Source organism: Callithrix jacchus, chromosome 2 (assembly GCF_049354715.1).
Source record: "Callithrix jacchus isolate 240 chromosome 2, calJac240_pri, whole genome shotgun sequence".
NCBI classification, from domain to species: Eukaryota; Metazoa; Chordata; class Mammalia; order Primates; family Cebidae; genus Callithrix; species Callithrix jacchus.
Genome location: NC_133503.1, coordinates 168343647 through 168356997, shown reverse-complemented (window position 1 = coordinate 168356997; position 13351 = coordinate 168343647). Strand labels below are relative to the sequence as shown.

At 38.7% G+C, this 13351-nt stretch overlaps 1 protein-coding gene across 50 annotated transcripts in view; it reads right to left on the bottom strand.

Annotated features, from left to right (window-relative positions):
• Nucleotides 1-13351, bottom strand: part of CPLANE1 (ciliogenesis and planar polarity effector complex subunit 1) — a 169407-nt gene that overhangs the window by 122172 nt on the left and 33884 nt on the right. For all 50 annotated transcript variants that reach the window (XR_013532334.1, XR_013532335.1, XM_078365594.1 and 47 more), the window contains 3 exons: nt 10120-10293; nt 6735-6963; nt 5844-5983 (listed from right to left, as the gene is read on the bottom strand). Coding sequence is in view for 48 of the 50 variants with exons in the window: in XM_078365594.1 (XP_078221720.1) it covers nt 5844-5983; nt 6735-6963; nt 10120-10293 (543 nt within the window). In the remaining 2 variants the exon portion in view is untranslated. The remainder of the gene's footprint in view (nt 1-5843; nt 5984-6734; nt 6964-10119; nt 10294-13351) is intronic.

The window sequence follows — 13351 nt, the reverse complement described above, 5'->3', positions numbered from 1 at the left end:
GTCTAGCGCCAGATTTCAAAGGGAATGCTTCCAGTTTTTGCCCATTCAGTATGATATTGGCTGTGGGTTTCTCATAAAAAGCTTTTATTTTGAGAAACGTTCCGTTGATACCTAGTTTATTGAGAGTTTTTAGCATAAAGGGCTGTTAAATGTTGTCGAAGGCCTTCTTTGCATCTATCGATAATCATGTGGTTTTTGTCTTTGGTTCTGTATGTAGTGAATTACGTTTACAGACTTGCGTGTGTTGAATCAGCCTTGCATCCCTGGGTTGAAGCCTATTTGATCATGATGGATAAGTTTTTTGATGTGCTGTTGCAATCAGTTTGCCAGTTCTCTATGTTTATCATGGATATTTGCCTGAAATTTTCTTTTCTTCTTGAGTCTCTGCCAGGTTTTGGTATCAGGATGATGTTGGTCTAATAAAATGATTTGAGAATTCCCGCTTTTTGGATTGTTTGGAATAGTTTCAGAAGGAGTGCTAACAGCTCCTCTTTGCATGTCTGGTAGAATTTGGCTGTGAACCTATCTGGACCTGGGCTTTTTTTTTGGTTGGTAGGCTGTTGATTGCTGCCTCAACTTCAGCCCTTGCTTTTGGTCTATTCAGGATTTTGACTTCTTCCTGGTTTAGGCTTGGAGGGATGCAAGTGCCCAGGAATTTACCCATTTCTTCCAGGCTTACTGGTTTCTGTGCAGAGTTGTTTGTAGTAATCTCTGATGGTGGTTTGTATTTCTGTGGAATCTGTGATGATATCCCCTTTATCGTTTTTATTGTATCTACTTGATTCTTCTCCCTTTTCTTTTTTATTAATCTGGCTAGTGGTATATTTTGTTGATCTTTTTTAAAAAACAGCTCCTGGATTTATTGATTTTTTTGAAGGGTTTTTTGTGTCTCTGTCTCCTTCAGTTCTGCTCTGATCTTAGTTATGTCTGGTCTTCTGCTAGCTTTTGAGGTTTTTGATCTTACTCCTCTAGCTCTTTCCATTTTGACAATAGGGATTTGAGATCTTTTCCTGCATCTCGTGGGCATTTATTGCTATAAATTTTCCCCTTGACACTGCTTTAAATGTGTCCCAGAGATTCTGGTACATTGGGTCTTCATTCTCGTTGCTTTTGAAGAACATCTTTATTTCTGCCTTCATTTCATTGTTTAACCAGTCAACATTCAAGAGCCAGTTTTCAGTTTCTGAGTTAGTTTCTGAATTCTGAGTTCTAACTTGATTGCACTGTGTCTGAGAGACTGTTTGTTATAATTTTCATTCTTTGGCATTTGCTGAGGAGTGATTTACTTCCAATTATTTGGTCAATTTTAGAGTAGGTGCAATGTGGTGCTGAGAAGAATGTATATTCTTTGGATTTGGGGTGGAGAGTACTGTAATGTCTATTAGTCCAGGTCTGAGTTCAAGTCCTGAATATCCTTGTTAATTTTCTGTCTCGTTGATCTAATATTGACATGGGGTGTTAAAGTCTCCCACTATTATTATGTGGGAGTCAGTCTCTTTGTAGATCATTAAGAACTTGAGGATGGGTGCAGTGGCTCACGCCTGTAATCCCAGAACTTTGGGAGGCCAAAGTGGGCAGAACACGAGGTCAAAGATCGAGACCATCCTGGCCAACATGGTGAAACCCCATCTCTACTAAAAATACAAAAAAATTAGCAGGGCATGGTGGCACGCGCCTGTGGTCCCAGCTACTCAGGAGGCTAAAATGGATGAATCACTTGAACCCAGGAGACGGAGGTTGCAGTGAGCCAGGATTGCACCACTGCACTTCAGCCTGGCAACAGAGCAAAAATCCATCTAAAAAAGAAAAAAAAAAAACTTGCTTTATGTATCTTGGTGCCCCTGTATTGGGTGCATAGATATTTAGGATCGTTAGCTCATTTTGTTGCATTGATCCTTTACCATTATGTAATGCCCTTCTTTGTCTCTTTTGATCTTTGTTGGTTTAAAGTGTGTTTTATCAGACTAGGATTACAATTCCTGGTTTTTTGTTTGTTTCTTTGTTTTGCTATCCATTTGCTTGGTAAATCTTCCTCTATCCCTTTGAGCCTATGTGTATCCTTGCATGTGAGATGGGTTTCCTGAACACAGCACACCAATAAGTTTTGACTTTTTATCCAATTTGCCAGTCTATGTCTTTTGATTGGGGCATTTAGCCCATTTACATTTAAGGTTAATATTGTTATCTGTGAATTTGATCCTGCCATTTTGATGCTGGCTGGTTGTTTTGCCCATTAGTTGACGCAGTTTCTTCATTGTGTCAATGTTCTTTACCATTTGGCACGTGTTTGGACTGGCTGGTACTGGTTGTTCCTATGTTTAGTTCTTCTTTCAGGAGCTTTTGTAAAGCAGGCCTGGTGGTGATGAAATCTCTGAGTAATTGCTTGTTTGTAAATGATTTTATTTATCCTTCACTTATAAAGCTGTTTGGCTGGATATGAAATTCTGGGTTGAAAGTTCTTTTCTTTAAGAATGTTAAATACTGGCCCCAACTCTGTTCTGGCTTGTAGGGCTTCTGCTGAGAGATCTGCTGTGAGTCTGATAGGCTTCCCTTTGTGGGCAATCTGACCTTTCTCTCTGGCTGCCCTTAGCATTTTTTCCTTCATTTCAACCCTTGTGAATCTGACGATTATGTGTCTTGGGGTTGCTCTTCTTGAGGAATATCTTTGTGGTGTTCTCTGTATTTCCTGGACTTGAATATTGGCCTGCCTTGTTAGGTTGGGGAAGTTTTCCTGAATAATATCCTGAAGAGTGTTTTCCAGCTTGGATTCATTCTCTCCATCACATTCAGGTACACCTATCAAACGTGGATTAGGTCTTTTTACATAATCCCATATTTCTTGGAGGCTTTGTTCATTTTTTTTTTTACTCTTTTTTCTCTAATCTTGCCTTCTTGGTTTATTTCATTGAGTTGATCTTTAATGTCTGATATCCTTCCTTCTGCTTGTTCGATTCGGCTACTGAAACTTGTTTATGCTTCATGAAGTTCTCGTGTTGTGTTTTCAGCTCCATCAGTTCATTTATATTCCTCTCTAAGCTGTTTATTCTTGTTATCATTTCATCAAACCTTTTTTCAAGGTTCTTAGTTTCTTTGCACTGGGTTAGAACATGTTCTTTTAGCTCAGAAGTTTCTTATTACCCACCTTCTGAAGCCTGTTTCTGTCAACTCATCAGACTCATTCTCCATCCAGCCTTGTTCCTTTGCTGGTGAGGAGTTGTGATCCCTTGGAGGAGAGGCGTTCTAGTTTTGGCTGTTTTCATCCTTTTTGCGCTGGTTTCTTCCCATCTTTGTGGATTTATCTACCTGTGGTCTTTATAGTTGGTGGCTTTCAGATAGAGTCTCTGGACATCATTTCTGTTGAAGATGAAGTTATTTCTTTCTTTATCTTAGTTTTCCTTCTAACAGTCAAGCCCCTCGGCTGTAGGACTGCTATAGGTCCACTCCAGACCCTGCTTGCCTGGGCATCACCTGCAGCAGCTGCAGAACAGTAAGGGTTGCTGCCAGTTTCTTCTTCTGTTATCTCTGTCCCAGAAGGATACCTGCCAGAAGTCAGCCTGAGCTGTCCTTTATGAAGTGTCTCTGGATATACAAGGGTCTGGGAGCTGCTTGAGGAGACAGTCTGTCCCTTCTAAAAGCTCAAGTGCTGAGCTATGAGCTCCATTGTTCCGTTCAGAGCTGCTAGGCAGATATACTCAAGTCTGCTACAATGGAACTCATAACTGCCTTTTTTTCCCAGATGCTCTGTACCAGGAAGGTGGGGTTTTATTTATAAGTTCCTTTCGTGCTTCTGCCTTTTTTCAGAAATGCTGTGCCCAGCAAGGAGGTAGCCCAATCACAGTTTGCCAGCAGAGGTGTTGCTGAGGTGCCGTGGGCTTTGCCCAGCTGCTATGTGAACTTCCTTGCAGTTTTCTTTATAGGGGCGTAGTAGAACTGCCTCGGTAATGGCAGTCTGCTCAGTAATGGCAGACTGTCTCTGTAGTGGCAGACTGCCTCGGTAGTGGTGGAGTGCCTTGGTAGTGGAAGACTGCCTCAGTAGTGGCAGACTGCCTTGGTAGTGGCGGATACCCTTCCTTCCACAGAGCTGAACTGTCCCAGGTCCAGCTGTGCTTGCTGTGAAACTCTCAATCCAGAGTGTTTCAGATTGCTGGTCTTTGTGGGAGTGGGACCAGCTGAGGCAGATCATCTGGCTCCGTTCCAACCCCTTTTTCTCCAGTTGAACAGGCAACTCCGTCTCCCAGGTGTTTCAGTCACCATTGAACTGGCACCCAGATTTGTGTGAGTTTTTGTGCGGAAACCTGCTGAAACAGCTGCACCAGAGACTCGCGGTGCTTTTTTGTCCGGGAATCTCCTGGTCTTTGGGCAGTAAAAATTCATTTGGAAATGCAGTGATGACTAACCCTCTGTGTTTTCACTAGGAACTGCAATCCAGAACTGTTCCTATTCGGCCATCTTGGATCTTCCTCTCAACCCTTTGAGTTTTTATTCGCTTGTTGTTTCTGACCTCTGGCAATTCCCCTTACACTCTTTAAAGGTTGGCCGTTAAATGGATATTTTTTATATTTTATCTAGAAACACATTCTACTTATGTATTTATTGTTGGGAGTTTTCAGGTCATCTAAAACAACATATTGCCAAAACTCAAAGTTCAGACTGGGGATTTTTTAGTCACTTCTTTAAAATCCAACTTTCACATAGTAATATCTTTTCATTAATTAAAACAATAGAACTGCACAGAAAATTATCAAAGAAAAGTTTATTGTCAGATTTCCAAGTATTATAGGTCCTCTCAAAACAAAAACATTGAAAGTTTTAGAAATCTAGAGTTGGAAGTCTCACTCCTTACTGGAGAAATGCACCAATAAAAACAGAGGGGCCTAACAGTTATCCTGGTTTTACCATTAAATATACAACATTAAATGACTGATTTCATTACTTTTTATCTAAATTTCTCCAACTGTAAAACAGATAAATTTTATATGATTCCTGTGTAAACCTATGTAATACGTGTCATAGTCTATCATTTTTAATTGTTTAATACCATTTTGAACTTTTCAAATAAAAAACTCTATAATTGATGCACTAGGTTAGAGTTGAAATAAATCACTCCTAAGTACCCTTCCAGGTCTGAGATTCTACATCTGCAAAAGAAAATGATACAAATGAAGCGAAATATAATTAGTGTAAATGTATGTATGAAGGCTACTTTCAACATAGTTTCTGGGGTGGCCCTGCTCTACAGAAGTCACAGAGCTGTAACACTGTGGCATCAAGAAAGCTACTTTAATATTAAAATAAAAAAAGATACGTAAGGAAAATCAGAAAATCATTCAGTTATCAACCCTCATATTTTGAGCTGGCATCAATTTTGGATGTTCCCATGGTTAAGTATAAATATCATACTTTCATTTCTGGGCAGGCGTGGTAATCCCAGCACTTTGGGAAGCCAAGGTGGGTGGATCACCTGAGACCAGGAATTCAAGACCAGCCTGGCCAACATGGTGGAAACCTGTCTCTACTAAAAATACAAAAATTAGCCAGCTATAGTGGCCCACAACTGTAATCCCAGCTACACCCAGGGAGGGTGAGGCAGAAGAATTGCTTGAACCTGAAAAGAAGAGGTTACAGAGAGCCAGGACCACACCACTGCACTCCAGCCTCAGTGACAGAGTGAAACTCCATCTCAAAAAATAATAATAAACTAAAATAAAAATAAATATCACACTTTCATTCTTGATGAGCTTATTTCAAAGGGTTAATATGTTTGTAGACATTTATAAGCTTTTTAAGGTATCATAAGGTTTATATTAATCTGACATGAGCCAGACCATACATAGGTAACATACCTGTAAACTGTTTATATTTTGAGCCCATTTCATTTTTTGTTTCTAAAGAGGCTGGTTGACCTAAAAAACACTGCAGCTTTTCCTGAAAAATCTCTGCTGGAGTCATATTTAGTGGTAGATTCCGACTCTTTTTCTTGGACCTGAAATGACATCACATTAAGAGAAATGAATCCAAATTTTGAAGAAAAAAAAAAAGATTTCACACATCAAGGACTAAACATGAAAGTTTAAGAAACAATGGAATTTACATTTTTTTATCTATCATACATGTAAAAAAGAAATATTCAAGAAAATATTATGATAAGACCCTCCACGATTATGATCCTAATACACTCCCCCATTCTTATTTCTAATTGCTACCCTAAATATGGGCTTCACTAACACATAAGTGTGCTTAATAAATGGTTTTTGTTTGTTTTGACACAGGGTCTCACTGTGTTGCCCAGGCTGAAGTGTAATGACATGATCATGGCTCACTGTCACCTTGACCTCCTGAGCTCAAGTGATCTTCCCACCTGAGCCTCCCAAGTAGTTGGGACCTCAGGCATGAGTCATCACACTTGAGTATTAATACATGTTTTAACACAAATAAGTAAGCCACTGAGCAGTTCAATACAGTAATCACCAACTATATGTGGCTATTTAAATTTAAATTAATAAAATTTAAATTGAAAATTTAATTCTTTGGTCTCACTGGCTGCATTTCAATAGTTACTTGTGGTTAGTAGCTACCATACTGGATGACACATTTCTATTAGTGAAGAAAGTTTCCATTGGACAATGCTGAAATAAGGATTCCACATAACATGTAAATACCAGCAATAAGAGAAATATAAAATACTTTACATAGTTCAATTACACTATATCTTAAAATTGCCTAAAAATCCATACCTCATAAAATTGCTATCATGTTTACAGAACAGCTGGAAAGCCACACCAATTGAAACAGATGTCTTCCAGTCTCCAAGTTTATGTGTCAACCACACAGCCTCTGGAACTAGGCCACCAATAAATAGCAATTCAAGTGCATATTCAACTGTCCAGACATTAGAGAGCTTCTGATCTCTAACAACACTGGCCACCTTAGAGTGTTGCAGAGGAATAAGTCGAAAGGACTGCTCTGTGAGTAAATTTTTAAAAATTGATTATTATAATCACATCCAAACTCACGCTTCCTTACATGGGTATATTTATCTCTTCAATCAGTATTATCTACTAAACTCCACCAGGAAGATATGCATAAAATGGGTTAAAGTAATACTCAACATGCCCTAGAACACTTTTAACACTGAAGAATATGCCTCATTCATGGGTCATGAAACAAATACCAGCATTATTTTAAAAATGAAACAGAAGAAAAAACAGAGAATGGAATGGAAAGTATTAGACACAAATAAAGTTAAATATTGTTTAATGAAACTTTTGTGTCAGGTAATATGTAAATACATACAAAAAACATTTATATCTACTGGACTATTGGTTCACAATGTACAATTTATTACCACAACATGGGTCACAACGTGGAATTTGTTACTGTGGGATGCTCAGAAATACATGTTTATTTCTCATACTAGATTATAAAATGTAGAAGACAGAGACTACATTTTATCTGATTTTGTGTTCCCACAGTGTTATGCAATAAAAGACTAATTTGAGGTAACAAGCATATTAAGTATTCAATATTAGTGTCAATTAGAAAGTAGAAAAGTGTGATTTTCCATAATCCTTACAAATAAGATTACCATCTGGCCTGGGATTTAATACAAAAGGGTAACATCATTCCCTCTGGCCTTCTGTCCCTTTCCCTAATTGAAGTAACTTGATAAAGCAGCTTGAAAATAGAATAAAAGAAATGTTATTAAAAAACACATGTTGATGGGATTTTTACTCATTCTCTCAAAATTTTTACTCATTCTCTCAAAAAGTGGTAAATAGCAATCATGAGCTTCTCTGTTCCTTGAAATGGTTAGTTTCTCACATGACTTACACAGGCTATGCCTACAGCAAGAATTAATATTGTAGCTCTCTGACACATCTGGAAAACAAAAAAGTTTTCAACCACTTGGATGTACGATTCTGCATAAGCAAAGGAGCCAGGAGACTGGCTATATTTTTCCTATTTTTATTCACTATCAGCAAGGTACCATAGAATTAAAATAACTTGAATAATTTAATTTTCTGAAAATTTTACTACTTTCACACAGTAAAAAAGTCCGCCACTTTTTAAAATATCACACCAAATAAGCAACTCAAATCCTTAATACTGATTTCTGCTTTTAAAAATTCTGATTAGAAAAATAAACATGAAATGTTTATGTATCCTGAGGCATTCACAGAACAAGTTTGAACACATAATTCAAAATCCATGGTTCCATGACTGATTATATTTGCTGATCATTTGTCGTCATCTTTTTTAAGCTTCTATTTTAACTTTTACTACTCTAACCTAGGTGTGCCTTGTACATACATACATGTCTATTCTTGCTTTAAGCCCTCCAACAGCTTCCCATAATACTTAAAAATCAGATTTCTTAACATGGCTTACATCATCTGGCCCATTTACTGAATGCAACTCATACCACTCTCCCCTTCTTCCTCTAGTTTTCTTGTTTTTTGTTTGTTTCTTTTTTTTTTTTTTTTTTGAGACAAGAGTCTTGCTCTGTCACCCAAGCTGGAGTGCACTCACTGCAATCTCTGCCACCTGGGCTCAAGCAATCCTCCTGCCTCAGCCTTCCAACTAACTGAGAATCTCAGGTACATGTCACCATGCCGGGCTAATTTTTGTATTTTTTGTAGAAACAAAGTTTCACAATGTTGCCCAGGCTGGTCTCAAACTCCTGGACTCAGGCGATCTGCCTGGCCTCCCAAAGTGCTGGGATTACCGGCATGAGCCACCATGTCTTCTACTCCTCCCCCTTTAGCATACAGCCACACAGATCTTTCAGTTTCTCAAACACCTCAAGCTTGTTCTTGCCCTGGGGCTTTTATACAAACAGGTTAGAATGCTCTGTGCCTTGATATATCTAACTCTTCCCTGTTATGAAGAGTTCAGCTTAACATTCACCTCCTCAGTGAGCTCCTTCTGAAAATTCCCAGTCTAAAATTGTGTTGCTCTATTTTAATTGTCTCCATAACGGTTATCACCATTTGACATATTTTGTTTATATATTTAATTTTCTGTTTCAACATATTAGATGTAAACCCCATAAAAGTACTTTATCATTTTGGTCATGGCAATTAGGATAAATCTGTTTCATATATTAAAAAGAAGAAACTACAAATGTTTTTGTATTAACAGTTTCATGTGGCACAAGCTAATATATTTGCAGCACCAAGAATACTGTGTAGCACATAGCAGGCACTTAATAAAAAACAGAATAAACGAGTATCATAGAAATTTGTGTACATGTTTATATCCACGAGAGCAGGGCAGTTGTCTAGCACAGGATTAGATGCATTTTGACCATACTAATGAAATTATTAAATGTAAAAAGTAAATGGTCCAAATAAAATTAAATACTAAATTAGCAAGCTCAATATTTGTTAAATTTCTACATTTTAACATCAATGAAGGTGGCAGCTCTTTCACTTTAAAAATTGAAACTGTAGCTGGGCATAAGGGTGTACACCTATATTCCCTGCAACTTGGGAGGTTGAGGCAGTTAAGATCATTTGGCCAAACGTGTTGGTGCACACCTGTAATCCCAGCAGGAAGGCCAAGACAGGTGGATCACCTGAGGTCAGGAGTTCGAGACCAGCCTAACATGGTGAAACCTCATCTCTACTAAATACAAAAAATTAGCCAGGCGTGGTGGCGCATGCCTATAATCCCAGCTACCTGGGCGGTTGAGGCAAGAGAATCACTGGAACCCAGGAGGTGGAGGTTGCAGTGAGCCAAGATTACGCCATTGCACTCCAGCCTGGAAAACAAGAGTGAAACTCTGTCTCAAAAAAAAAAAAAGATCATTTGAGGCAAGGAGTTCAAAACCAACAAGAGTAACATAGCAACATCCCATCCCTAGAAAATTAATTAAAATTTAAAAATGCAAACTTTATAAAGATCAATTTGTCTGTTTTGTGATTTTAAAAAATCCATATTCAATAAAAATAAATCTAAGCCATTATTTTTCTCAGATTCTATTCATTTACAAATAGCTCCTATGTTTCAGGTACTATGCTAGAACAGAATCACTTCCTAGTGGCCTCCATATAATATGATTTTAAATATTATGTGCAATGCAAAAAAAGTTTAGAAAGGATTTGTTTACTATATTACCTGTTTTAATATGAAGTGGAGGAAGAACATTCACATGGTGAGGTGGCAAAATGCAAAGCTGCTGATTGGTGAAATAGGCAGCCATGAAACGAGCCATGGACTGGACAACTCTCACTGCTGCCTCAGGATGAACACCGTCCGTCATTCCACACTCAAAATGAGACTTCACAGCACCTAAGGAATATAGCAATAACCTAAGAAGATTGTGATCAACTACCAAAAGTATTAATATTTAAGTTCCCAACATTATACAAACAGAAAATTGTAATATATTTTTTCTGAGATGAGCACCTATGGCCTATACAATCTGAGTTATAATAGGTACCATAGTTCTTGAAGACAATAAAAAGAAAAACAATTACAGTTGACCCTTCACAGGTTTGAACTGCACAAATCCACTTATATGTAGATTTTTTTTTCATAAGTATACTAGAAAATGTTTTGGAGATTTGTGACAATTTGAAAAAACTTGTAGGCATACCACATAACCTAGAAATATATATAAATAAAAAAAGGAAAAAGATATGTCATGAATATAAAAAATATATGTAGATAATTATTTTATCATTTAGTACTATAAAATATATATAAATTATAAAAAGTCAAAATTTATCAAAATCGGCTGGGTACAGTAGCTCACATCTATAATTCCAGAATTTTGGGAGGCCAAGGTGGGCAGATATCTAGAGCTCAGGAGTTCGAGACCAGCCTGGGCAACATGGTGAAATCCCATCTCTACAAAAAAATACAAAAAAAATTAACTGGGCATGGTGGTGTGCACTGATAGTCCCAGCCACTTAGGGCGCTGAGGTAGGAGGATCGCTTGAGCCTGGGAGGTAGACAGTGAACTGAGATCGTGCCAGTACACTCCAGCCTAAGCAACAGAGCTAGATAGACCCTGACTCAAAAAAAAAAATTATCAACATTTACACAAACACTTATAGGCCATATATGGTACTGTTCACAGTCAAGAGAAATGTAAACGAAGTATTAAATAACTGCATAAAATTCATTGTAGTTCCTACTGTACCATTATTTAATTTTGTAGCTACTTCCTCTTGCTATTTTGAGGAACTAAAGTGTTGCAAGTATTTGCTTAAAATGCTGTGTGATGATATTCGCCTCTGCACGAGCAGTTCATCTCCAGTAAAGTGCATAGGGCAGTAAAAAGCAATCTCACAATTCTTGGGTAGTTCTCATCACATTTTAGTGCAATACCACAAACCTTGAATAACACCATGGGACCTACAGGAAGTACCACTAGAGATCCCGGAAATGTTCTAAATAAGCAGGAAAAATTCATGACATTACAAGCAAAAGTTGAATTGCTTGAGACATACCATGAATTGAGGTCTGCAGCCATGGTTGTCCACCATTGCAGATAAGTCATCTTGGAAACACATAATGTAAACTTGTGAACTTGTGGTATCAATAAATATACTACAATACTGGAAATGTATTTTCCCTTACAATTTTTTCTTTTTTTGAGATGGAGTTTCACTCGTTGCTCAGGCTGGAGGGCAATGGCTCAATCTCAGCTCACCACAACCTCCGCCTCCTGGGTTCAAGCAATTCTCCTGCCTCAGCCTCCCAAGTAGCTGGGATTACAGGCATGTGCCACCACACCTGGCTAATTTTTGCATTTTTAGTAGAGAGGGTTTCTCCATGTTGGTCAGGATGGTCTCGAACTCCCAACCTCAGGTAATCTGCCCACCTCGGCCTCCCAGAGTGCTGGGATTAGAGGCATGAGCCACCGTGCTGGGCCTCTTACAATTTTCTGTGTGTGTGTGTGTGTGTGTGTGTGTGTGTGTGTGTGTGTTGCTATAATACAATATCTGAGAACAATTTTCTTAATACAACTTTCCTTTCTCCAGCTTACTTTATTCTAAAAATATAGTATATAAATATATACAACATACAAAATATATGTTAATCAACTGTTTATGTTACCACTAAGGCTTCCAGTAAACAACAGGCTAATCATGGTTAAGTTTTTAGGGAGTCAAGTTAAACATAAATTTTTGACAGCTGGGGGTGTCAGTGCTCCTAACCCGTGATGTTCAATGGTCAACTGTAGTTAGTCATTATGTGCACACACACCTAAGAACTATGCACAATTTGTTTGTTTGTTTGTTTGTTTTGGGACAGAGTCTCACTCTGTAGCCCAAGCTGGAATGCAGTGGCGCAATCTCAGCTCACTGCAACCTCTGCCTCCCAGTTTCCGGTTCAAGCAATTCTCCTGTCTTGGCCTCCTGAGTAGCTGGGATTACAGGCACATGCCACCATGCCCAGCTAATTTTTGTATTTTTAGTAGAGACGGGGTTTCACCATGTTGGTCAGACTGGTCTTGAACTCCTGACCTGTGATTCACATGCCTCGGCCTCCCAAATTGCTGGGATTACAGACATAAGCCACCATGCCCGGCCTTTAAATTTTATATTTTAAATGGAAATACCTACCCAGAATGACCCAGCCATGATGGCCTTGGCAAGCTTAGAATTTCATTATTTATTTTGTTTTTGTTTTTCCTTCCCTTTCCCTTTTTTTTTTTTTTTTTTTTTAAGAAAAGGGGGCAGGACTTACTACAAAAATAATCTAAAAAGAACTGAAACAGGGATTTCTTTTTTTTTTTAAACAGACTCTTGCTCTGTCATCCATGCCAGAGTGTAGTGGCACAATCTTAGCTCACTGCAACCTCTGCCTCCAGGGTTTAGGCCACCTTCCAACCTCAGCCTCCTGAGTAGCTGGGATTATAGGCAAATGCCACCATGCCCAACTAATTTTTTTGTATTTTCTTGGTCAAGATGGGGTTTTGCCATGTTGGCCAGGCTGGTCTTGAACTCCTGAGCTCAAGTAATCAGCCCACCTCAACCTCCCAAAGTGCTGGGATTACAGGTGTGAGCCACCATGCCCGACCCAAGATTTTTTTTTTTGAGACAGAGTCTCGATCTGTCGCCCAGGCTGGAGTGTAGTGGCACAATCTCGGTTCACTGCAACCTCCACCTCCTGGTTCAAGTGCTTCTTCCGCCTCAGCCTCCCGAGTAGCTGGGACTACAAGTGCACACCACCATGCCCAACTAATTTTTGTATTTTAATAGAAACAGGGTTTCACCATCTTGGTCAGGATGGTCTCGATCTCTTGACCTCGTGATCTGCCCGCCTCGGCCTTCCAAAGTGCTGGGATTACAGGGGTGAGCCACTACGCTCAGCCTCGACCCAAGATTCTTAATGC